Source organism: Phyllobates terribilis, unplaced genomic scaffold, assembly GCF_046119375.1.
Source record: "Phyllobates terribilis strain yellow unplaced genomic scaffold, ASM4611937v1 Scaffold_2__4_contigs__length_985480577, whole genome shotgun sequence".
Classification (NCBI taxonomy): Eukaryota; Metazoa; Chordata; class Amphibia; order Anura; family Dendrobatidae; genus Phyllobates; species Phyllobates terribilis.
In genome coordinates this window covers 840,527,843-840,555,066 of record NW_027362762.1, presented here as the reverse complement: position 1 = coordinate 840,555,066, position 27,224 = coordinate 840,527,843, and the positions used below count along the sequence as shown (strand labels likewise).

The window sequence follows — 27,224 nt, the reverse complement described above, 5'->3', positions numbered from 1 at the left end:
CACGCCGGCTGGGAGCACTTATACACCGGCGTATATCACACACGCATCCTACCGCCTGCTGTGTAGCCCCTGTGCTGTAACAGGACTACAGATACATTATTTATCGCTCATCTCTCGTGCAGTTAACGGAGAAAGTGCGAATCCCTATTCCCGTTCTGGTGTGCAGTAACACGGAAGGGATTGTTATTTAAGTTGGTTGTTTTACCTTCTCACCCGGAAGGTGTTCGGCCACAGTCCACCAGGCTGCATCGCGGACCCTGGATTCAGTTGCTTTCCATTATGTAATAAAGTTGTTTGCAACCGTCCCCTTAACACGGAGACATATCCATTTTTTATCAACATCACAGATGAAAACGACCCATACAAGTCTATGGTTCCAGGAATATCATGGACAGCACATGGATGGCATCAGTTTGCAGCCCGTGTGATATCCGTGACTAACACTGCAATATGTAGTAGAAGATTTGTCATTTACATATTTACTTTTCCATTAGTGAAAATCACTGATGAAACACTGATGACACTTTTTTGCGTAAGTGAAAAATCACTGACGTCTGAATGAGGACTTACTCCTTATTTTCTATGTATAATACTACCACCAGTCATTTCTAATAACAAATTTTCTTCCATTAGTCCCTAATCACCCATTTTCCTCTGAAATATCTGTGCTATAGAATGTAACATTACTTTCTTGGTTCCACCATGCAGTATATCTTTATGTATGCCTTTTATTTGTGGGTATGTATAAATCATTTATAGTTAATAGTTTGTTATCCAGTGGTTTTCCAGATTCTGTGTTATCTTTTGGTCTCTTCTGCCTTACACAGCTAAATAACATATTATCTTAACTCTCTGCTCATCAGGACAAAATAGCATTTTATACAACCTCTCAACTGTGACCCCTAACTCAATTTCTGTGCCTTAGAAAAAAAATACACATAAGCCATGTTTTAATGAAAATATGCCCTTTTCCGCTTCCGACCTTTATTTTTTTCCTTTTTTTTTTGTACAGAAGGAAATTCTGACACATTGCAAGTTCTGGCTGAGCAATATTTGAAACTACTCCTTAAAGGTATTGCTAGAAGGCAGCACACATCAACAAAGGAACCAGGTCCAGAAAACACAGTGTACAAGTGTACAGTACATCTCCGAGCCATCAGTACATTGGAGGAACATATAAAGAAGATGCTAAGAGCTTCAGCCTTGGTTTACAGCCAGGTCTCTACTATTCTGTGTTTTGTTTCTACTTCATATTGAGTTTCTTAGAAGCGCGTAGAATAGTGGAGAGATTTTGCAGCTGTCAGTAGAGTATACAGTCTTACAAGCACCAAAGACTACTTATTTTCCAGATATCATCTTGGGATATATTCCTCTGGTAAGCCTGTAAAGTTTCTGGCCTTAAGTGCTTTATCTACCGTCCTAATATATCCATCTATTGTACTTTTCATGTCTTGAGTGAATGGATCCATAACTGTTTGGCTGGAGCTTATTCGCTTAAAATTCCCATCTTTGTTGTTCTCCACACAAAGGAGACGATCCTCATTTAGTGGAACACCAAGGAAAGACACCATTTCTTTAAGCTTTACAATAAGGTCATTCTTTAAGTCTTCATAGTGAACAACAAGTAGTTTCTTGCCATATTGAAGCCAATCCAGTGCATGTGATGCCCACCATGATGCATAGCTGTTAACAAATTCTGGCCATTCTAAAACGAAAAAAAAAAAACACAAAAATTTAGGTTTTGAAACTATATTTTTGTTTTTATTTTTTGCATTGATACAACTACTAATTTTCTTGGTCATTTGATATGGTTGATAGTACTCCCGTACAAATCTATACTGTTTGTTTAGCTTTGCTGCTTTAAAATGGACTTACATAGATGTTAATTTATTTTCTAAAAGATTTAGTTCAGTACATTTATATGTTAGAGAGTACATAGTAAGCAAACCCAAAGTGAGATAAATTTAAGAGGTCCTAAATTAGCAAACCAAAACAAAAAAAACCCTCTAAAATTATTCTTACATAGGGACTAATAGGAACCAAGAGGGTAAGCCAACGTTGAGCAGGGGCGCAATGTCGATTATCTAATAGGGTGCCAACCTCCGCAGATAGGCAGGGTTAAGAACAGGACTCCTACTAGGGACACTTGAGGTTTTTAAACTCCTCTGCTGACTTAATGTTTTTGTGTGTTGTGATTATTGAATTTTTTAATAAGTAAAATAATAAAGAATAATTTTAGAGAGGGTACATACTAAGCATGAGCAAATCAATTTTAAACTAATGAAATTAATTTGGAAATTCCCAAGCCAATCTTGATTTTTGGTAAATTTGATTTGCAGGAATCCAGCAAAATGTCAGCCAGCTGAGCTTTTTTTAATGGATTTATATGGGCCAAGATGAGGTTAATAAAAATATATTATAAAACTCAACTAGCCCCTCCCTTCTGCTGTAGTCCCTCCACCGATTCTCCCCTGACTTCCTAAGGCACCTGCTCTGCTTCAGTGCTGGTTTCCTCTTTACTCATTAATGGTGCTTCTGGCTAGGACTCAACGCATAATTTAATGTTGTGAAGTGAGGTGGCGCAAGTGCATTGAGACATAGCCAGTACCAGAAGCACTGGAAAGAAGAGTGAAAAGAAGAAAAGGGGCTAGAAACCTTTGGAAGTCAGCAGGAGATGGGCAGGAAGATTCAGCAACATGGTCAGGTGAGTGGCTAGAGGAATATGCTATTTTATTGTTATTTAAACTTTATGTGGACTATCCATTTATTATGCATTGGTGTTGTGAACCCACACAGAACAATAAATGACTTGCTTTTTAAATGTTTGGCCTCATTTAATTCAAATTTTCAGGTCCAATTGGGGCAAATCTGCAGAATTTTTCAAGATTCATTCATCTATAGTACATACACATTTGAATCAAATTTTTGTTGATCAAATGAAAAATTAAAGGGCTTGTCCCACCAGCAAAAGTTAATTTTAATCAATATCTCTTGGAATAATAATAAGTTCCATATCTGGATGTATTTAAAAATAATGTTCTTTTGCTGAGAAAATCTTATAAACGTGCCCCTGCTGTGTACTGTGTAATGGCTGTGTCTTACTATAGAGGGACATGGTCTGATCATACCACAGCTACTGGGCAGGGGAGGAAACAAAAGAAAATATACAGACAGAACAGCATGGGATCGAAAATGATTCTTTCTTTGAGGTAAAACATTGTTTAAAAACAGGCAGGGAAATGTTTTATCTCACAATAAGAATCAGCTGTGATCCCATACTATAATGTCTGTATACTCTTTTGCTTTCTCCCCTGTCCAGGAGATGTGGTATGATCAGACCATGTTCCAGCACGGTCAGACACAGCCATTACACAGTACACAGCAGGGGCACATTTATAAGATTATCTCAGCACAGGAACATTTTATTTAAACACATCCAATTGTAGAAGTTATTATTATTCCAAGATGTATTGATTAGAATTAACTTTTATTCGTGGGAAAACACCTTAAAGAATCTTTGATTATAGTGCCATACTATGTTTACAGTTTCTATGCAGATCTACAGTAAGAGTTTACCATGTATATACAATAGTTTAGAATGAAGTAAAATAAAAAAAATTAAAAATAAATATTTTTTTGCAAAACTGCTTTCATTGTTTATTGACTGGAGCAATAAATCCAATTTGATTGCCATTAATGTTAGAAGGGTAATCCGGGATTATTTTTTTTTATTTTTACCATGGCCTAAGAACCAATAGGAAGGTGGTTACTAACTACCTGCCTGTTGCACCGATCATTGCTGGCACAGAGCGGCACAGTCTGCTCCTGTCGGCGATTCAGTGGTTTTCGCTGAAGTTACTTAACAGAGCAGCGGCTTCTTTTCAACTCTGCTTTGCTGACGGAGAGTGACTGGCAACATCATGCTGATTGACAGACAGTTCCCCGCTGCCTAACTGCAGGAAGCCGGCTGTCAATCAGCTTGACATCGGCAGACAAGCTCCATCAACAGAGCAGCCAGAAAGAAGAATAGTTGCCTTGTTGATATAGAGCAGCTGAATCACCGCCAAGAGCGGTCACTGACCGCTTCGATCCAGCGCCGGAGAGAACAGGCAGGTTGTTGCCTCTGCTAGCAAGTACCATAGTAAAAAAAATAAAATAATCCTGGACAACCCCTTTAAGTCTTCATCTCACCTTTACTTTTCCAGTGCTTCTCCGTTGCATATCCTAGATGTCCTGCACATTTTCTGTTAAACTCTGCCATAAGTGCTTTGTACGGGTTACGAATCAGTAGAATGGAGGAATCATACATTTCAATCTCTCTCTTCCCGCTTTCATGAGTTTTTACACATATTGTCCGGCCACTCCTCCAGTGATCTTTTTCACCTTTAAAGCCTGAGAAACCAAACAGAATTCATCAGTGCCACAAACTGGCAATATTAACAAGTTAGTAACAAAATAATAGATGACATGATGCATTCTGCATTCATTAGTGAATGCAACATTTCCTTGCTTACAGGGAATCTTTAGTAAGATCAATTCCCCCCTTTCCAAGCCACATTTATGGGCATACAGGCCTTTCAAAACTAAATCCATTGACACCTTTACATCTTCTACCTGCTGCAGCTTTCCTGAGAAATCAGTGTTTTAATAAATATTATTATTATTATTTATTTATATAGCGCCATTGATTCCATGGGGCTGTACATAAGAAGAGGTTACATACAAAATACAGATATAACTTACAGTAAATGAACTAACAATGATAGACTGGTACAGAGGGAAGAGGACCCTGCCCTTGCGGGCTTACATTCTACTGAATAATGGGGAAGGTGACAGTAGGTGGTGGTTGAAGAAGCTCTGGTGATGGTGAGGCGTAGGTCTGGTGTTGGTAAAGCAGCAGCTCTGGTGGTGGTGAGGCGTCAGTGTGGTCATTGCATGTTGTAAGCTTTCTTGAAGAGATGGGTTTACAGGTTCTGTCTGAAGGATCCAAATGTGGCAGATCGGACGTGTTGAGGCATAGAATTCCAGAGAATGGGGGATATTCAGGAAAAGTCTTGAAGGCGATTGGGTGAGGAACGAATAAGTGTGGAGGAGAGGAGATGGTCTTGGGAGGACCGGAGATTACTTGAGGGAATATATCAGGAGATTAGTTCAGAGATGTATGGAGGAGAAAAGTTATGGATGGCTTTGTAGGTCACTGTTAGTAGTTTGAACTGGATACGCTGGGCAATTTGGAGCCAGTGAAGAGATTTTCAAAGGGGGGTAGCAGAGGAGTAGCGAGGACAGAGATGAACTAGTCGGGCAGCAGAGTTAAGGACAGACTGGAGAGGTGCGAGAGTGTTAGCAGGTAGGCCACAAAGGAGGATGTTGCAGTAGTCAAGGCGGTAGGTGATGAGGGCATGCACATGCAGTTTAGTAGATGGAGGGTTGAGGAAAGAATGGATTCTGGAAATATTTTTGAGCTGGAGACGACAGGAGGTGGCGAGAGCTTGGATGTGTGGTTTGAAGGACACAGCAGAGTCGAGGGTTACACAGAGGCCGCGGATTTCTGGTACAGGGGAAAGAGTGATGTAATTTATTGTGATAGATCAGATAGGCAAGATACGCGAGATGGAGGAAAGATAATGAGTTCAGATTTGTCCACATTGAGTTTGAGGTTGCAAGAGGATAAGAAGGAGGATATGGCTGCTAGACATGCTGGGATTCTGGATAGCAGAGAGGTGACGTCTGGGCCAGAGAGGTAGATCTAGGTGTCGTCAGCGTACAGGTGGTGCTGGAAATCATGGGACTTTATGAGCTGTCCCAGGCCAAAAGTATAGATGGAGAAGAGTAGGAGTCCTAGGACAGAGCCTTGAGGGACTCCAACAGAGAGAGGGCGGGATGAGGAGGTAGTGTGGGAGTCGGAGACCCTAAAAGTGCGGTTGGAAAGCTTGAGGAGATCCAGGATAGGGCAAGGTTTTTGACACCAAAGTAAGAGAGGATCTGTAGTAGGAGGCAGTGGTCAATTGTGTCAAAGGCAGAGGACAGGTCTAGAAGGAGGAGTATGGAGAATTGTCTGTTATCTTTGGCTGTAAGTAAATCATTATAGTAAAAGAAGGTGAAGCAGCTCCCCAGCCAGTAGTATAAATCTGTCCCGTTAGATACTCATTCGCACGGACACCGTCCTGTGACCAGCAATCAACATAGAAGAAAATGTTTTCCAGCGGAGTGGTATCCAATTTCCAAAATTTATTATGCAGAAAATAAAATCTTCAATCCAAACAGGGAGTTACACAGTGCTTAAGCCAACATGTTTCGACAGATGGTCTTAGTCATGGCAATAGCTGACAAATAGGGAGGGAGATAATTATATACACATGCCCTCATTAACCCAACAGCTGAATAAAAAGCAGAATCAGTGACATACAAAGTAATAAAAAAGAAAAAGAGAATTTTTTTTTTATATATAATGAATGAAAAACAAATATACAGAAAATAATACAATAGAGTAACAAAATAATATAATAAAATAAATCAGAGTCAATACTGTAAAATTACATCCTGTCTAATATTCAGACCATGGGAGACTCTCGTTCCAAGGTTATAAATCCAATAAGACTCTTTCTGTAACAAACGGCGCCTAATATCTCCACCTCTAAAAGGGGTGAAAAAATATCTACCCCTTTTAGAGGTGGAGATATTAGGCGCTGTTTGTCACAGAAAGTGTCTTATTGGATTTATAACCTTGGAACGAGAGTCCCCCATGGTCTGAATATTAGACAGGATGTAATTTTACAGTATTGACTCTGATTTATTTTATTATATTATTTTGTTACTCTATTGTATTATTTTCTGTATATTTGTTTTTCATTCATTATATATAAAAAAAAATCTCTTTTTCTTTTTTATTACTTTGTATTTCACTGATTCTGCTTTTTATTCAGCTGTTGGGTTAATGAGGGCATGTGTATATAATTATCTCCCTCCCTATTTGTCAGCTATTGCCATGACTAAGACCATCTGTCAAAACATGTTGGCTTAAGCACTGTGTAACTCCCTGTTTGGATTGAAGATTTTATTTTCTGCATAATAAATTTTGGAAATTGGATACCACTCCGCTGGAAAACTTTTTCTTCTAAGTAAATCATTAGTAATTTTGGTAAGGGCAATTTCGGTGGAATGGTAGGGACGGAAGCCAGATTGTTGGTTGTCGAAGATAGAGTTAGATGAGAAATGGGAGGAAAGTTCAGCGTGAACAGGTTGCTCAAGGAGTTTGGAAGCGAATGGGAGCAATGATATGGGGCGGTAGCTGGACAAAGCGGTTGGGTCAAGGGATGGCTTTTTGAGGATAGGAGTGATTGTGGCATGTTTGGAAGCAGAGGGGAAGGTACCAGAAGTTAGTGATAGGTTGAAGAGATGGGTTAGGGATGGGATGAGTGTGGGGGTGAGGGTGGGGAGGAGGTGGGATGGGGTCAAGTGCACAAGTGGTGAAGTGTGATTTGGAGACAAGGCAGGTAAGCTCTCATTCAGTGATGTTGGAGAGGGAGGTTATGGGGGAAGGGCAATCGTCTGGAAAACAAAGGGTTTATGGTGGTCGGACAATGAAGGCTTGCCTTGTTTGGTCAATCTTGTTTTTGAAGTGTGTGGCAAAGTCCTCAGCAGCGATAAGGGAGGTCGGAGGGGGCAGCGGAAGGCTGAGGAGGGAGTTGAAAGTGTTGAATAGTTGTTTGGGGTTGTAGTATAAGGAGGATATGAGGGTTGTGAAGTAAACCTGTTTAACGGAGGTGAGGACTGGTTTGAATGCGAGTGTTGCTTGTTTGAATGCAGTGAAGCCATCTTGCAAATGTGTTTTCTTCCAATGCCGCTCTGCAATCCCGGACGCTTGCCGAAGCTTTTTAGTGAGGTTATTGTGCCAGGGTTGTCTATTGATTCTTCACACTCTGCCATGCACAAAATGGGTGACTGAGTCAATAGCTGATGTGAGAGTGGCACTGTAGAAAGCGGTGGCGCTGTCTGTGTCATGGAGTGAAGATATAGATGTCAGTGGTAGAATAGAGTCAGAGAGTGTATGAGTGTCTAGACATGCAAGGTTTCTGCGAGGGTGTGCTAGTTGCTGAACATGGGTGACAGGTGGGGAGATACAAATGAGATTTTAAGTGCTCTGGTGCGTGACAGAGGACTTCTTGTGTCTGTTTGTTTTCCTGCCTAGTAGCTTGAAGGTTAGCTCACTGTATGATTTCTTTGCTTAGTTCCTGATGTAACACAGACAATAATCTATCAATCAAGCTAAAGAGGCTCGATCTAGACATGAACACAAGCTCGGGAGGGAGGTGTTCGGGAAGTGCTCTGTCACACCCAAAGCATTTAATATCTCATTTGCATACAAATTTACACATGGATTTCTCAAGAATTCAGCAGCAAATAGAATATATATATAGGTGATGATGGATTTAGCTTTCAAAGACTTGCATGTACATATATGTGGTTGGTGATATGGGGTTTGATCTTAATGACAGATTTCCTTTAACCAGTTATATAATAACTATTTATCGGTAATATATACCTTTATTGTACAAGGTTCCATCAAAGTAGTAGCTTCCAGTGTAGTATCCTGTGGCGTGTTCTATGAGATGCCTCACCCATGTATTCCCAGCGCCGGGAAAGCTCGACAAAGCTATAAACACTTTGGACTTTGTAGGTAGAAATCTTCTTGCTGTACAGCGAGTATCTTTTAAAGAAGAATAGGGAAATATAAAAAGTTATAAAACTGTTCTCTAAAACAGAGCTGTAGTTAAAATATTATGCTAGGTGCTACATGTCAAGACCATTCTTAACATATTGACAAAGTGGATTGAAAGTGTGAAGTGTCAAGACATTTTTATGTAAGTCACAATGAAGCAGGTGATATAGAAAGTCCACACAACAATTCTAGGGTAACAATGTAAATGACTCAATGCTCAAATATGGCTACATGAACTAGACAATACCAATGTCCTATAGGAAGTCTTACTACTACTCCACCCAGAGTAAATTCATGTGTTGGTTACTCAAGCCTCAGTACGATGGCTAAAAACAATACTCCTGCACAATGAATTCACAATCTTCTTTTCTACTGTGTTTCAACAGCACAAACTATATAACGTGATAGATTACTTCTCATAGGAATTTACATAAAGTCCAGGAAACTATATGTGTAAATTGCAGGTAAATTCCCACATAGCATAAAACCATCACAAAATTCAGTTATAATTAGTGATGAGCGAGTAAGTTTTGTTAACCCTTTCGCCGAGTATGCTCGGGCCGAGCACCGAGTAGTTACAGCTGCTCTGTGCTATGTTTAAATCACTCCCGTGTGCATGATTTGTGACTGTTTGACAGCTTTAATAGATGTGAGGAATGTGTAAGAAATAGACATTCCTCACATGTAGTGATGAGCGAGTATGTTTTGTTAACCCTTTCGCCGAGTATGCTCAGGCCGAGTACCGAGTAGTTACAGCTGCTCTGTGCTATGTTTGAATCACTCCCATGTGCATGATTTGCGACTGTTTGACAGCTTTATTACATGTGAGGAATGTGTAAGAAGCAGACATTCCTCACATGTATTAAAGTTGTCAAAAAGTCGCAAATCATGCACACGGGAGTGATTCAAACATATCACCGAGCAGCTGTAACTACTCGGTGCTTGGCCTGAGCATACTCGGCGAAAGGGTTAACAAAACATACTCGCTTATCACTAGTTATAATCAATAAGGAGAAAAACTGGAGAGAAAACAAAGCGCTAATAGGGTCTTCATCAGGTCAAACCATGGTATACAGACTCAATCAGCACAGGCAGATATACAAGCACCTTTTTTTTAATGTTTTGTCTCTTTATATCTTCCTGTGCCGATTGTGTCTATACCGTGGTTTTACCTGATAAAGAACTTTTATACTTCGAAACGCATTGACGAATAAATCGCCTGCATTTGGATCTGTATCTTTCATTCTTTCTTCAATGGCAGAACAGATTAACAAATTTTTTTTCCAGTTTATGCTTTTAAAATTCAGTTATAAAAAGTTTTTATTGTTACTCACAAATTTTCCTATAAATGTGCTCAGCAATAAATAAAACGGCACACTTTGCAGTTGACTTAGATTTCACCCTCATCATCTTCTGGGCCATTGTGAGACACTTTTTTTTTTATTGAGTGCAATTTATCTAAAAGTTTGTAAGCATAATAAAACCTTCCTTTTAATTAAACCGTGTGATGGTTTCATACTATGTTGGATTTTATGGGCTATTTACAGTTTAAGGAAACATCTGAACCCTATGTAAAGTCGGTTGAGAAGTGATCGAACATTTAGCATGTTATATCATTTGGGTCATTAAAGCCCAGAAAAAAAGGATTGGGAATTTGTTAAATAGGAGTACTATAAGAGCACATCTGCCCTACCATATTAAGACATGAGGAATCCAGCCATATACCGTACTTCTGGAGGGATTCCTATAGCTGTTTGATTTTGTCAGGTTCACCTAGCTAACATTGAGTGGTGACGAATGACATTTCTTTTAATCAAAAAGTTATTTATAGTATTAAAGGGGTTTTCCAGTCAGAGAAAACATCTGTCCTCCTGCTGAAGCTTATTTGTTTTAAAGAAAAAAAAGTGGTGAGACTTCCCCTACCCAGGTCCGGCATTAAGACTCTGCCGCTGCTCCTGGTATTTGTTATTGTTTGCAGCGCTGATGTTGTGTTGACAGTTCTGTAGCCAATCATTGGAGCTCAGGGGCTCTAAGCATCTTGTGCCATCAACTCAGACAATTATTAATTAATAAATAAACCAAATAGTATTCTAGGACTGTGTCACATTTCTGCTGTCAGATTATCCGGGGCCAGGGGCTCCTTCCCTGTCCCTAATGCTAGGGGTGCCCTAGCTATCTCTGCTCCCCAGATTACTTCTGATGGTGAAGATGCTGGGGCCACATACGTTGCTGAATTCCTGAATCAGCCATATATCTGTCCACATCCCCCACCCAGGGAAGTGGGGAGGAATAGTGTATGTATATAAACAAACCAGACAAACAAGGAAGGACATACAGGGAAAAATGAATATACTAATCATACACACGTGCACTCACAGACAACAGAGGGGAACACCGCGGAGAAAAGGTAGGGAAACTAAATAGTTAGCACACAGTGGAAACATCTAGCAACAGTCAAAGATTAACACTTCAACCTCTACCAACAATCGACACCTCTGCTCCTCACCAGGCAGTACAAGACTTAACACTGGCAATCCAGATTGCCAGAGGCGATATATAAGAGAGGGGAGTGGTCAATACTGAAGAGCTGAGATCATCCAAGTTGAGAAGCTACAGAGACTCCAAGCTGAACATATTAACCTCTGTACTGCTAACAGAAATCTGCACTATTTAATATGAAGGAGAAGTGCTTCTTTTTTTACCTCCACCTGTGTACTGTAAATATTACTGTAGTGTAGTGTCAGTGTGTTAATATAGTCACCAATCACAGTCTTCTCCGTTATCCAGTGCCATTCTGGTCGTCTTCTGAGTCATAGGATGGTGTCCAAAAAACACAGTTGATCCAAAAAAATAGATAACATGTTCAAATTTTATTCCATATATGTCAAACAATTAAAATCCACATGTTGGTGATAGATAAAAACACCCTTGCGCGTTACTGCCACAGTGTGCACCTGTGGCCACGGGCCCACTATGAGCATTTAGTCAGTATTTGGTCAGTATTTTTCAGGTTTTGATAAAAATACTGACCGAATACTGACCAAAAAGCCAGAGCCCCACTATCAGTATTTGGTCAGTATTCAGTCAGTATTTTTTCTCAGAAGTGGGAGTCAAAACCAGGAGTGGGTGATCAAGGCAGAATTGGTGCACTTGTTTCAATTATACCTTTTCTATGTTCCTCATCTGGTTTTGGCTCCAATTCTTAAGAAAAAATACTGACCGAATACTGACCGAATACTAATAGTGCGGCCGTGGCCAAATACTGATAGTGGGGCCTTGGCCTTAGTCATAGGAACTTAATGCGTAAGATTGTTTTTTCTATCACCAACATGTGGATTTTATTGTTTGATATATACAGTACAGACCAAACGTTTGGACACACCTCATTTAAAGATTTTTCTGTATTTTCATGACTATGAAAATTGTACATTCAGACTGAAGGCATCAAAACTATGAATTAACACATGTGGAATTATATACTTAGCAAAAAAGTGTGAAACAACTGAAAATATGTCTTATATTCTAGGTTCTTCAAAGTAGCCACCTTTTGCTTTGATGACTGCTTTGCACACTCTTGGCACACTGCCAAACATACCAATACCTGGTTTAAAGACAACAATATCACTGTGCTTGACTGGCCAGCAAACTTGCCTGACCTTAACCCTGTTGCACAGCTTCTGGATACCCACAGTTGTGGTAGAAACTTCACAGAGCAGATTACATTGGATAACAAGCTTTTACTTCTCAGAACATGAGGTAAAGAAAAAAAGCACAGTCACACAGTACTGCACAAGGAAGTAAGAACAAAACAGAAAGAGAGACTTTTTTCTTTTACAATACAGTAAACAAGGAAACTTTACACAACATCGCCATCTACTGTCATATCAGCATAAAGTCCTACTTCACACAAACAAAGAAGTCCACAACTGTTGCATATACCAACAAACCCATAGATTCATGGGGTATTGTCAAGAGGAAGATGAGATACACCAGAGCCAACATTGCAGACAAGCTGAAGGCTGCTATCAAAGAACCTGGGCTTCCAAAACACCTCAGCAGTGCCACAGCCTGATCGTCTCCAAGCCACGCCGCGTTGATGCAGTAATTGATGCAAAAGGAGCCCCGACCAAGTATTGAGTGCATTTACTGAACATACTTTTCAGTAGGCCAACATTTCGGATTTTAAAATCATTTTTCAAGCTGTTGTTATAAAGTATTCTAATTTACTGAGATAATGACTTTTGTGTTTTCATTGTCTGTAAGCCATCATCATCAACATTGACAGAAATAAACACTTGAAATAGATCACTGTGTTTGTAGTGACTGTATATAATATATGAGTTTCACTTTTTGGATTTAAGAACTGAAATAAATGAACTTTTTGATATTCTAATTTTGTGAGAAGCACATCTAAGTCTCTTATATAGTGTAAGAATGTTGAGTCTCATACTGGAGCTTCATAGGCTTGCACTGTAATAGCCACTTCTGGCTCACGCTTAGTCCCGTGTGTGTCTGCAAGTCAGAAGAGCAGTCACAAGTCTCAGAAGAGAGGAATAATGGAGAATGTGGTGATTGGTGAGCATATTAACACACTCACACTTTACTACATTAACATTTACACAGGTTTAGGGAAAAAAAAGTTTAAGTGCTTTTTTAAGTCCCAGATTGCTAGTAAAAACTATGTCAATACTGCAGTAATTACAAAATGAATGTGACCACATCAGTCTGTGCTGTTTTATTTTATTATTACTATTCTTATTCTTCTTATTACAAGTAGTATTATTATTATTTCTAGTATTTCTATTATTTTACATTGTAAAAGCTACTTCCAGATCACACATAGACCCCAGTGTATGTTAGCGAGTCGGAATAAAAGGCATGTGACCCAAAAGAGGAATAGAGCAGTACTGTAAACTGGGAACAATACCGATTTTAACAAACACGATATTACACACAACATTTATTGGGAGTGCTTCATTAAGGGGTTAACAGACATTTGGAATCACCTATCAGCTTTGGCTAAATTGAAGAAGAACCATTTCCATATTTATAATTTTACTATTAAAGCAGGAAACCATATAAGAGATGAACAAACAACATTGTTTCCTTTCTACATCTGTAGTTATTTTGGAATAAATTAAATCACATTCCATTAAATGATATGATAATGTATTTTCCGTGTGACACATTGCAGCTTTACTTTTATAGAAGTAGACAAGCTTTACAGAGATATAATGCATACACTGAAAATAAGATAAAAATCTGCCAGAAAAACTTTGTTTCATTAATCTTTCTAGATTCCTTGTTTCTGTTCCCTGGAGCAATGTAGCAGGAATATAACATGTTGAACTTGACAGACTTGTCAATTTCCTTTAACCTTCTTACAATAGGAATTTAATTTGCTGTATGTATAAACTAGAATACCAGCAAAGAGATCAATTGTAAAGCCATGCTGGGGCCCAAACATCCTTCTGCGCCTCAAAGACAAAGAGGCTACCAGTGGGTCCCATTAAAAATAGTTGAGACAACTGGCTGAGTACTTTCATGCTGCCTGTACCACGAACAGCAAGAATCAGACACTGGTTGCATTTTTGTCGGAGAGCATGTTTTACTCAGCATTATCGTAGCGAGTATATTTTACTCAGACATGAGGCAGGTCTCCTGTGTTTTCTCCCAGCCGTGTTCCACATGACTAACAGGTATCCTCTTATTTGTGTATAGGGAGAGAACGGTCAGTTTATGGGACCGGGGCAGGAAAAAGCCGCTGGGGACCTGCCACAGACTGATCATCCAAAACATCTAGCCGGATTTGAAAGTATGCTTTCTTTGAAACAGTGCAGAGTTTCCCAGTAAAGCATTCATGGCTGCAATAACTAAGTTTGATTCATGCCGCTCATGATTCAGGCAGCATTAATCTACTATCAGGTTCCTTTTAAATTGAATGTGGTTGGCTCATAGAATTCAGTGGATTGCTGCAAGTAAAGCTTTTTTTAAGCTGGTATCACTAGGGGTAGTTAAAGAAAGTCACTTATTTCCCCTGCAAATAAAATGTAGTACTGTATGACTATATGGATGATAATGTAATAAACTATGTTGTCATGTTGAGTCGCACAGAGGGGATACTGTCTGCTGTCCACGTCCAGGGAGATTAGCTACAGTGCAATGGGTTGTAAACTTCTTGATTATGTTGCGCACCATGGACAAAGGAACATCAAGATTTCTGGAGATGGACTTGTAACCTTGAGATTGTTGATATCTTTCAACAATTTTGGTTTTCAAATCCTCAGACAGTTCTCTTCTCCTCTTTCTGTTCTCCATGCTTACTGTGGCACACACAGACACACAATGCAAAGATTGAGTCAACTTCTCCCCTTTTTATCTGGTTTCAGGTGTGATTTTCATATTGCTCACACCGGCTCCTTGCCATAGATGAGTATGTACGAGCATCACATGCTTGAAACAAAGAGTTTTGGAAAGGTGCCAATAATTTTGTCCGGCCCATTTTTGGGGTTTTGTATGAAATTATGTCCAATATGCCTTTTTTTCTCAGTTTTTTTGTGTTGTTCAAATACACACAAAGTAAATAAACATGTGTATAACAAAACATGTGTAATTGCAATAATTTTCTTGGAGAAATACTTCATTTTGTGGAACAATTTCAAAGGTGCCAATACTTTTGGCCATGATAGATAGAGAGATAAATAGATAGATAAATAGATAGATAGATAGATAGATAGATAGATATTGTTTGGTTGTGGAGAATGAGCAGACTTTCACTGTAGTTAGAAAATGGAAAGATGAACAAGGTCCCCTGACTATTCTCAAACACTAGTAAAGCTGTATACACGGCAATTCCTTTATTCCAATATTCCAATAAGGTGTTAGATGTGAAATACTTGTGAAGCAATCATTTAATTATTAATTTTAACCCCTTTCCGACATGTTGGGTCTCTCTCTTTGGTGCGGGCTCCGGCGATGAGCTCGCACCTCTCTGGGGACATTGTGCCCTCAACAGCAGTGGGTGGAATCGCGATCCACCCGCGGCTGTTAACATGTTAACTGCCTCTGTCAGTCTCTGACAGCGGCATTTAACATGGCCATGGCAGAAGGACGTCACTAGTGTTGAGCGAGTATGTTCTATTAACCCTTTCGCCGAGTATGCTCGGGCCGAGCTCCGAATATTTATAGCTGCTCGGTGATATGGTTGAATCGCTCCCATGTGCATGATTTGCGACTGTTTGACAGCTTTATTACATGTGAAGAATGTCTATTTCTTACACATTCCTCACATGTAATAAAGCTGTCAAACAGTTGCAAATCATGCACAAGGGAGTGATTCAACCATATCACCGAGCAGCTGTAAATACTCGGAGCTCGGCCCGAGCATACTCGGAACAGAACATACTCGCTCAATCACATGACCGCAGGTCGCCGATGGGTTGGCATGACAACCCGGGGTCTGCAGGAGACCCCTGCGGTTGTCATTGCCGAGAGCCTATGAACGCCGCCCAGCGGTCGGCACTCATAGCCAGTGAGCATTTCTGCTACACACAGGCGATCAGATGATCGCAGCTTTTGGTCTCCCATGGAGCATGTGTAAAGTAAAAAAAAAGTTTTTAAAAATATTTAAAAAATTTAAAAAATATAAATATTTAAATCACCCCCATTTTGCCCCATTCAAAATAAAACAATAAAAAAAATCAAATATACACATATTTGGTATTGCTGCATTCAGAATCGCCCGATCTATCATTATATAAAAAGAATTAATCTGATCGGTAAACGACGCATTGAGAAAAAAAATCAAAACGCTAGAATTAAGGTTTTTTGGTGGCCGCAACATTGCAATAAAATGCAATAAAGGGTGATACAAACGTCGTATCTACCCCAAAGTGGTATCAATAAAAACGTCAGCTCGGTACGTAAAAAATAAGCCCTCACTTGGCCTGAGATCCCGAAAAATGGAGACACTACACGTGAACACTAGTGAACATGGTAAAAAAAAAAACCTGTGGAATTGCACTTTTTTGCAATTTCACTGCACTTGGAATTTTTTTCCCGTTTTCCAGTATATGATATAATAGAATCATAGAATGGTAGAGTTGGAAGGAACCTCCTGGGTCATCTGGTCCAACCCCCTGCTCAAAGCAGGATTCACTAAATCATCTCATACAGATGTCTGTCCAGCCTCTGTTTGAAGATGTCCATTGAAGGGGAACTCACCACTTCTCGTGGCAGCCTGTTCCATTAGTTGATCACCCTGTCATAAAGTTTTTTCTAATATCTAATCTGTGTCTCCTCGCATTCAGTTTCATCCCATTGCTTCTAGTCTTTCCTTGTGCAAATGAGAATAAAGATTATCCTTCTACAATGTGACATCCCTTGAGATATTTGTAGACAGCTATTAAGTCTCCTCTCAGTCTTCTTTTTTGCAAGCTAAACATTCCCAAATCCTATAACTGTTCCTTATAGGACATGGTTTCCAGACCGGTCACCATTCTGGTCGCTCTTCTCTGAACTTGCTCCAGTTTGTCAATGTCTTTTTTAAAATGTGGTGCCCAAGAATGAATACAGTATTCCAGATGAGGTCTGACCAAAGAGGAGTAAAGTGCGATAATGACTTCAAGTGATCTAGACTGTATGCTTCTGTTAATACATCCCAGAATTCTATTTGCCTTTTTTGCTGCTGTATCACACTGTTGACTCATGTTCAGTCTATGATCTATTAGTATACCTAAGTCTTTTTCACATGTACTGTTGCTTAGGTCTAGTCCTCCCATTCTGTATATGCTTTTTTTCATTTTTATTGCCAAGATGTAGTACTTTGCATTTTCCCTGTTAAAAACCATTCTGTTAGTTGCTGCCCACTGCTCCAGTTTATTTAGGTCTTTTTGAATCCTATCTTTCTCTTCTCTAGTGTTAGCTATCCCTCCTAACTGTGTGTCATAAGCAAATTTAATCAGTTTACCCTCAATTCCTTCATCTAAATCATTGATAAAGATGTTGAGCAATACAGGTCCCAGGACAGAGCCCTGTGGCACTTGAGACATTCATCCAACTGGATGTGAAGCCATTTACGACCACTCTTTGAGTCCGATCACTAAGCCAGTTATGAATCCACCTAACAGTTGCCTTGTCCATTCCATACTTGGTCATTTTTTTAATAGGGATGGTGTGAGATACTTTGTCAAATGCTTTGCTGAAGTCAAGATATACTATATCTACAGCATTTCCCTGATCCACCCAGTCAGTGATTCTTTCATAGAAGGAAATTAAGTTAGTCTGACATGACTTGTTAGTTACAAACCCATGCTGACTCTGGTTAATCACTTCATTCTTATCCAGGTACTTACATACATGTTGTTTAATAATTTGTTCAAAGATCTTTCCTGGTATAGAAGTCAGACTCACTGGCCTATAGTTCCCTGGGTCCACCTTCTTCCCCTTTTTGAAGATAGGAACAACATTTGCTCTTCTCCAGTCTTCTGGGACTTCTCCTGTTCTCCAAGAATTTTCAAATATTATGGAGAGTGGTTCTAAAATTTCCTCTACGATCTCCTTCAGTACTTTGGGGTGTAATTCATCTGGACCTGGAGACTTGAACTCATTTATGTTAGCTAAATATCCCCTCACAATCTTTCTGTTTACAGATAACCTGGATTCTTCTATTCCTTTAATAGGACAGTGAAGATCAGTTGATGTTACATTTTCTTTCTGAGAAAAAACAGATGCAAAATAGGAATTAAAAAGTTCTGCCTTCTCAACATCCTTTCTTACTATTTCACCATTTTCATCCTGTAAAAATCCTATAGCATCTTTGACTTTTCTTTTACTTTTGGCATAACCCCAAAATCCTTTTTTATTGCTTTTGACATCTCTTGCAAGCCTTAATTCATTGTCAGCTTTAGCTAACCTAATACGTGCCCTGCAGGTTCTGCAGACTGCATTATAATCTTCTTTAGATATGCCTCCCTCTTTCCATTTGATAAACATTTCTTTCTTTTTACCATGTGTTTAAGTTCTGTGTTCACCCATCTTGGTTTCCTTAAATGCTTCCCATTTTTCCTACTTTTTGGGATTGTTAACGATTGTGCTTTGAGAATCTCATTTTTAAAAATTTCCCATCCTTCCTGGACAGTTTTGTCTTTAAGGACATCCAGCCATTGGATCCCTCCTATTCTCTTTCTGAGTTGCTTAAAATCTGCCTTTCTGAAATCTAACCTTGAAGTTTGAGTCTTCACATTTCTTTCTCCTTTAGTTATCCAAAATTCTATAATAGCATGATCGCTGCCTCCTAGCGTCCCAGCCACGTTTACCTCCTCAACCATTTCCTCCCTGTTTATAAGGATTAGATCCAAAGTAGCAGATCCCCTTGTTTTCTCCACTACCTTTTGGATGATAAAGTTGTCAGAAAGAGAGGATAAGAATTTGCTTGACCTGTTAGTTTTACTTGAGAGAGATTCCCAACAAATGTCAGGATAGTTGAAATCTCCCATGACCACTATGTCATATTTTTTGGAGAACTTGGTCATTTGATACATAAAGAGTTCATCCATATCTTCAGTTTGCCCAGGTGGCATGTAGTAAATGCCTACAATGGTGTCCTTTCCATTCTTCTCTCCTTATATTCTTACCCAAACAGTTTCCACAGGACTCCCAGTCTCTGAAGCTTCAATCTCTGTGCAGATATACGCTTTTCTAACATACAATGCGACACCTCCTCCTCGTTTATCAAGTCTGCTCCTTGCAAATAAGTTGTATCCTTTTAGCCTTGTATTCCAATCATGTGTATCGTCCCACCAAGTTTCAGTGATTCCAATTACATGATATTTCTTTTCCTGCGTTAGTAGTTCCAATTCTCCTTGTTTGTTGCCCATGCTTTGTGCATTTGTATAAAAACATTTTAGTTTGTGATTGGTTTCTCTTCCTCCCATATTTTTATTTATTAGATTTTTTTGTCTTTGTTCTTTCTTTGCACTTCCAATAGCAGAGATCTCAATAGTATTTGTCAGCTGAATAGCTTTTTCTGGCCTTTTGCTTCCCTTCCGACATTGTTCTAGTTTAAAGCTCTCCTGATGAGTGTAGCAAGGTGACTTCCAAATACACGTTTTCCCGTCTTCGTAAGGTGCACCCCATCTCTAGCAAGTAGTCCATCATATAGGTAATTCATTCCGTGATCCAGAAATCCAAATCCTTGTTGACGGCACCACTGACATAGCCAGTTGTTCACCTGTAGAATCTTATTCCACCTCATTGTTCCATGGTCATCCACCATCCATCCATATGGTAAAACCAATGGTTTTGATCAAAAGTACAACTTGTCCCACAAAAAATAATCCCTCACATGGCCCAATCTGGGAAGAAGGGAAGCAAAAAACGAAAATGCAAAAACGGAAAATGGCCCGGCGATGAAGGGGTTTACCCTGTAATGTTGCATAAGATAAGGAGACAGGACTAGTCTGGTGGAGCATCTCTTCCCCTTGACTAGGGCTGCCTCGGATTTTCTAATCAAGTATTCCTGACTGTGATTGACAGTTTGCATAATTGTGCAACCATAAAAGTCAATGTCAATATCGCCTAAGCAAGTGTGATTAGAAGATCCAAGGCAGGACTAGTCTGGTGAAGAGACATCAAACTGGACTCCTCCTGTCTCATTAGCATATGCAACACTGCAGGAAAAAAAGTTCCTTCTTGAATGATTGATGTGTTAGTATGGCACATTAAACACCTTGTTGGAGTAAAGGAATTGCTGGTTATATAGCTATAGTAGCAGTTGGATACAGTCAGTAACCCTTTAACTGCATAATGAAGTGTCGTGCTATTGATTGAAGCACATCACCATTTTCATTGTCTTTTCAGACTTTAATATTTGTTCACTGATATTTTGGGGCAAATGTACTATTTTTTTCATCAACAAATCAAATATTCACTTTCAATTATGACTTCAATCTAGTTAGTCCTAAGCTTGAAGCAAGCGTTCGGGCTGAGGTGGAATTACAAGCACACATTTATTTTACGTGTACCACCCGTACTGCATATTTTTTTTAGTATTTTATAGTCTATGGAGAGAATTATATTCAGAGAATGGACTGCTTCATTAGGGTCATCAACACATCATTTGAAAACATGAAGCACATTTTTATGTTTCAACGTGTTAGAATAACTAGAGGCCCTGTGACCCATTCCGATTGTTTATTAGCAAATTCGTTCTTTTCCCAGAAGGACCAGAAATCCAGCTCAGGCTCAGCAGAACTCATATGATAATTCAGAGAACAAGCAGCTATGCCTAAGGATGCATGAATTATTTAATACTGGAGCTTCACGGGGAAGGACTCTTGTGTCACTGTATGAGTATTTCATCAGCTGGAAACATGAAGGTGATAATATGTCAGCTAGCCATTATTTGACAAATCAATACTTTTGATGTAATGGACAAAAGCAAAGCTGTTCTTCAAGTGCAGCGGAGCAAGCTTAATAGGGGTAACCATAATGATTTGCATGATCAAACTATTCTACGATCCTGCTGGCATGGAAAACACCCTCTATCTACTGCTTCTAGGCTAAACCCTCATAATCTAATGGTGCAGTATTGTTTCAAGAGCAGATGCCTTTCATTGGCCAACACAGCTCTATGCGTTACCACCACCTAAACCACAATTTTTTATTCAGCCTTCGAACACCACTGGCAATAAAACAAAACTATGTTCAGGAAGCCCTACCAATTATGAATAGAGAAAAAATATACTCCTTGAATATATTACAATATACACCGTGCCCTTTCAATATAAAAACATACACTGTGCCACCTGAATATTAAAAACTAATTACTCGGCCTCCTGAATGGAAAAAATAGATACTTTGCCCCTTCAATATTAAGAAAAAATATACCGTGTCCCATGAATATAAAGAAAAATTTCACTGTGCCCCTTTACCATGTATCAAAATATACACTGTGCCCCCTTAATATATATAAAATATATACATTGTGCCTTTTGAATGATTGAGGGGTTGTCTGGTCTTAACCCTAGAACGCATACCTGGGGCCTCGCAGGCCCGCCCTGTTAATTGTTTTCTATTTTCTGCAAGATTTCTTTAGTTAGAATTTTGAAACTCTAGGTATTCCTCAGGTATATAGTTGTTAGTCATTTCCAGTTGGTCATTTATTTATTATTTGCACACAGGCCTAAAAGGCCCCAGGTATGTGAAAGTGTAGATTTTTATGGTCATGCATTCTAGGGTTAAGTTACAAGTCTGCAGTCACTCTATGTGACTGCAGACTTGTGACTCCTCACATTGCGCACACTGCGTGCTGTGTGGGTTCTCCGATGCCGGTGGTAATGTGAGCGCAAGTATGCAATATGGATACTCTCGGCAACATTCCGACTTGACTGTTTTTTTCAATACTCTTGCATTGAGTGAGGCTGCACCCATCTAGTAGGAATGTGGACAGGAGTGCACATATTGCCTCCCAGTGCCGATACAGGAGAATCCTCACAGTGTGCAGTGTGTTCTAGGTAAGGATTCAAAAGTCTGCAGTCACATCGAGTGACTGTAGACTTGTAGCTAAAGACTGAACAACCCCTTTAAATATACAAATTGACTTCTAAGTATTTGAAAACACATTCTACGCCCTGGGTACAGTGACTGACAGCTATTTCCATAGCTGTCAGTCAGTGACAAAACCGCCCACTGGACCGAAAATCTCAGGAAGAGCAGAGGTTTAAATTATTAATATAGAGGTTATACTGAACCTTTTCTCACAAAACTATATGTAAATGTGCTCAACTCCTTCTGCTCTATAACATGGTGCCTGCAGATTGGACTGCATTTTCATGGAGACAGGTTCCCTTTAAAGATATTGAGGCAATGGAACAAATCAGTAGCGCTGCATGTAGTCCCGAGCGGCTTCGAGCCTAGTGCCTTGCACTGCATTCCTACCATCAACTTTAATTAATGTGTTGAGGAGTCGCTGGGGGGGGTTTAACGGCACCCCATTTGGGAAACATTGCTTTAAGCTTTAGTGATCCACCATATTTGTAATCTCCTCCAACAATATAAAGATTAATGTACATTAATGTACATTAGGCACTAAGTTGTACACTACATTAGTACACTATGTAGTACACTATTAGTACATTAGGATGTCTAAATTATATTTTGTAGTTTATAATATATATATTTTTCTTTTAGTCTGTTGCCAAGCCATATCTTGCCTCCTATAAACCTCAATACACTATAATATTGTAGGGTGAGTATCTTAGAAGAGATTGGACTATGCTACACTGTGGGCATATTATTGGAACAGAGCCTGAAGATGTTTCAACTCTAACTGTATAATGCATTATACATTGGAGCTGATCTACAATCATATTAATTAAGCTGTTGCACCCAAAATTCACTGCCAGTAAATTTCTAATAAGTCTCCTAGCATTGCTGTCAGAAAACATGTCTTGTGTCACTAAATTGAGCTATATGACTATTGTAGCTGCCTGTAATAAAAAAAATGTCAGTGGTTGCCAGTCCATCATCAACAATAGCTGTCAACAGCTGTTTATTACACAACTATAAGAGCTTTGCTCATGGACAGATTCATTAAATGGCATTTCACTAATACTTGTATATTAACAAATTGCTTAAAATTCAATTTTAGTGGACAGCTTAGCTCTGATTTGCAGTGAAATAAGAAACACTTTGACATTGCATACTGAGGCATACTGTTTTTCCCCAGTGGCGAAATGTACAAAATTGGTAAGTAAAATCAGTTAGAGCAATGAACATTAAAGAGATTCTCCAAGATTGTAATAAAATGGCCCCCGTCATTGTAAGCCAGAAAGTGTGTACTACTGTACATCTGTGTGACTGGTGCCCTATACAAGCCTTATCCATGTGCATTTCTTATATTATGCAACTACCCCCTCTTTGAATGGTAGGTGTGTGAGTGGGTGTTTCATCAGTATTTTGCACCTTTCCTGCCTCCACCTTTATCACGGGAGGGGCTGCTGCATCGAGCTGCATCGTGCAGTGCATTAGTATTGTAACCTGTGTTGGTAAATATGGCTGCCTTTTTTCTGCTATGTTTTTTTTTAACTTCTTGTGTCCTTTTGCTGTGTTTTTCCTTGTCACATAATTCAAACAACAGCCCGTCTTAGGCTGCGTGCCCACGATGCGTTTTTCATGCGTTTCCGCTGCGGAATTTCCGCAGCGGAAACACATCAAAAACGCTTGGTAATCCGCACCCCATGGTCCCCAATGGCATTCCGCAATGTCAATGCACATGCTGCAGATTTTTCCGCAGCGTTTCTGCAGCGCTCATAAATCCGCAGCATGTTCATTAATTTTGCAGAAGCGCAGCGGAATGGCCGCCATTGACTTGCATTGAGACGCATATAATCCGTGTCTGTACATTTGTACACGTGGATTATATGCGTTTCAATGTGCGGATGGTACCCAGTTCTGGAGGAGAGGAGACTCTCATCCAGACCTGGGTACCATTGTACCTGTAAAAAAAAGAATAAAATAATAAATAAAGTTTATATTTACCTTCTCGCGGTCCGGCCGGCAGCGCTTATCTTCCAGGACCTGAGATGACGTCGCGGTCATGTGACCGCAGGCCGTCTCGCGAGAGCCCGGCAACCAGGAAGAAGCCAGGACGAGCGCGAAAGCACACGCGGCGGGGCATCGGAGGTAAGTATAGCTTTATTTTTTTATTTTTCCGGTCACACTATATAAATCCATGCCGTTTGCATGGATTTATACAGTGTGACCTAGTTGTCAAGCACTTTCCAAGTGATGCTATTGCCTGGAAAGAGCTTGTCAGTCCGCATGCGGAAACACATGCGTTAACTCATGTGGATCCGCATGTGGATCCGCATGTATTCCGCATGTATTCTGCAGTAAAAACGCATGCACAATCTGCATGCGTTTTTTCTGCTTCATTTCTGCATTGTGGGCACATAGCCTTAATCACATGTCAGGATGGGCTGCAGTCTGAAGTAACACAGCTCTTGAGATCTTTGTCTCAACTGACAGAGGAGCTGTATTGTAAGAACACATAACAGTGAGCTGCGGGAAAAGGGATGTGACAGGAGAAGAAATAAATCTTCACCGTGGCTGACAGTGCAAAGTGAACTGATGCTGGAGGAAAAACCTTAGTTGTGCTCAGTCAAGCAAGAAGATTTATTTAACCTATTTCTGATGTATGTGGTAATAGTATGTCCCTGTGCCTATTGGGCCAGGGACTTACTACTACTGCATATTGTGATCAAACCCACACACAAGCGATGCGGGGCGATCGGTGCTGGGTGTCAGCTGACTGTCACAGCTGACACCCGGTACTATGTGCAAGGAGCGATCCCGCACCACTCCCTACACATTAACCCCCGAAATGCTGCGATCGAAGTCGATTGCAGCATTCCAGAAGCAAGGTGAGGTAAGCGCCGATACTTATCCTTCTCTCTGGCGTCCAGCGATGTCTGAGCCGGGTCCCGGTGGCTGTCATGGTGACCCAGATGTCGTCATGACAACATCTTGGTCACTAGACAGCAAGAAGTTACTTTGATCATGCAGTGCCAATCAAAGTAACTTTTGCCTGTGCAGTGCTGACAGGCTGTATAATGTGGCGCCCCTGAGAGCTCAGTCGCCACAGGGTTACAGCACCTCAGTAGAGGTGTGGTATCTCCTCTTCCAGGTAAGGAGCATCTCTCGGGACACCACTTCACCATTCAACACTACACCATTCCTGTCTTATAGGGGGCCTAAATGCACCAGGGTGCTGCCCCGGCCCGGGATAGAGGAGATGGGGGGAACCAAAGATAGGGGGAACAATGTAGTGGGTGAGGGTGGAGGACACACTTTTAGGAAACACTTATTCTTTCATATTTAATCTACGGCCATCGTAGGTTCACGGTCCTTTGATTGTGATCTTCTTCAGTGATTGTGGTCCTCTGCTAGAGTCTGCACGCGACTAAAGATACACGGTCCTCGTTCTCTGGCCTTGAGACGAGGAGTGGGTCAGAGTTAACCACTGTCTCTACCCGGTCAAGGTCCTTACCTAAGAAGGCGTGGAGGGGAGCAGAGGAGATACCCCTTACACCGACCTGGCTCCGAGTAACCCCATCTCCCAGGGAGGGCTGAGAGCGTCACAATAGCACAGGGAAAATACTCCATAAAAATATACTGTACCCATAAATAAGTATTATTATGAAAAGAAAACAAACAAAAAAATAAAAGTACACATATGTGGTATCGCCGCGTCCAGAACGACCTGACCTATAAAACTCTCCCACTAGTTAACCCCTTTAGTGAACACGGTAAAAAAAAAAATTTGAACCAAAAAACAATGCTTTATCATTATACCGTCAAACAAAAAATGCAATAAAACGCGATCAAAAAGACGAATGCAAATAAAAATGGTACCATTCAAAACGTCATCTTGTCATGCAAAAAAAAACAAGCTGCCACACAGCTCCATCAGCCAAAAAATAAAAAGTTATAGCTCTCAGAATAAAGCGATACAAAAAAAATATTTTTTCTATAAAATAGTTTTTATTGTGTAAAAGCGCTAAAACATAAAAAAAATATAAATGTGGTACCACTGTAAACGTACTGATCCGAAGAATAAAGCTGCCTTATCAATTTTACCACACACGGAAAGGCATAAAATAAAAAATAGAAAACAATTCTGGAATTGTTGGTTTTTGTCTATTCTGCCTCCCAAAAATCAGAATAGAAAGCAATCAAAAAATTTCACATGCTGGAAAATAGTACCAATAAAAACGTCAACTTGTCCTGCAAAGAACAAGCCATCACATGACTCTATCGGCCGAAATGTGGAAAAATTATTGCTCTCAAAATATGGCAATGCAAAAACTAGTCTTTGCAAACAAAAAGCGTGTTTTAGTATGTGACAGCTGTCAATCATAGAAAAAGATATGAATCTGGTATTGCTGTAATCGCACCGAACCAAAGAATAAAGTCATCTAATCACTTATACTGCAAAAGGAATGGCATAAAAAATAAACTCTAGGGTTAGGGTTGAGCTAGGGATAGGGTTGAGCTAGGGTTAAGGTTCTGGTTGGGCTAGGGGTAGGCTAGGTTTGGGCTAGGGTTAGGGTTGGGCTAGAGTTAGGGTTGGGTAAGGGTAGGCTAGGGTTAGGGTTGGGCTATGGTTAGTGTTGGGCTAGGGATAGGGTTGGGCTAGGGTTAGGGTTGGGCTAGGGATAGAGTTGGTCTAGGGTTAGGGTTGGGCTAGGGTTAGGGTTGGGCTAGGGTTAGGGTTGAGCTAGGGTTATGGTTGTGCTAGGGTTAGGGTTGGGCTAGGGTTAGGGTTGTGCTAGGGTTATGGTTGTGCTAGCGTTAGGGTAGGGTTAGGGTTGGGTTGGGGTTGTATTAGGGTTGGTATTTTTTCAAAAGTAAAGAAAGAAAAATGACGACGATATGGCAACTAGTGTTGAGAGCAAGTGCTCGCTACTTGAGTTTGCATTATGTGTTCGGGTATGCACCTAGT

The 27,224-nt window shown here is 40.0% G+C and overlaps 1 protein-coding gene across 2 annotated transcripts in view; it reads right to left on the bottom strand.

The window, feature by feature from the left end:
- Positions 1-953: 953 nt before the first annotated feature.
- WSCD1 (WSC domain containing 1) overlaps positions 954-27,224 on the bottom strand; it is a 328,308-nt gene continuing 302,037 nt past the window's right edge. For both annotated transcript variants that reach the window (XM_073667817.1, XM_073667816.1), the window contains 3 exons: positions 8,543-8,707; positions 4,192-4,392; positions 954-1,705 (listed from right to left, as the gene is read on the bottom strand). In XM_073667817.1, the coding sequence (XP_073523918.1) occupies positions 1,353-1,705; positions 4,192-4,392; positions 8,543-8,707 (719 nt within the window). In that variant the 3' untranslated portion in view covers positions 954-1,352. The remainder of the gene's footprint in view (positions 1,706-4,191; positions 4,393-8,542; positions 8,708-27,224) is intronic.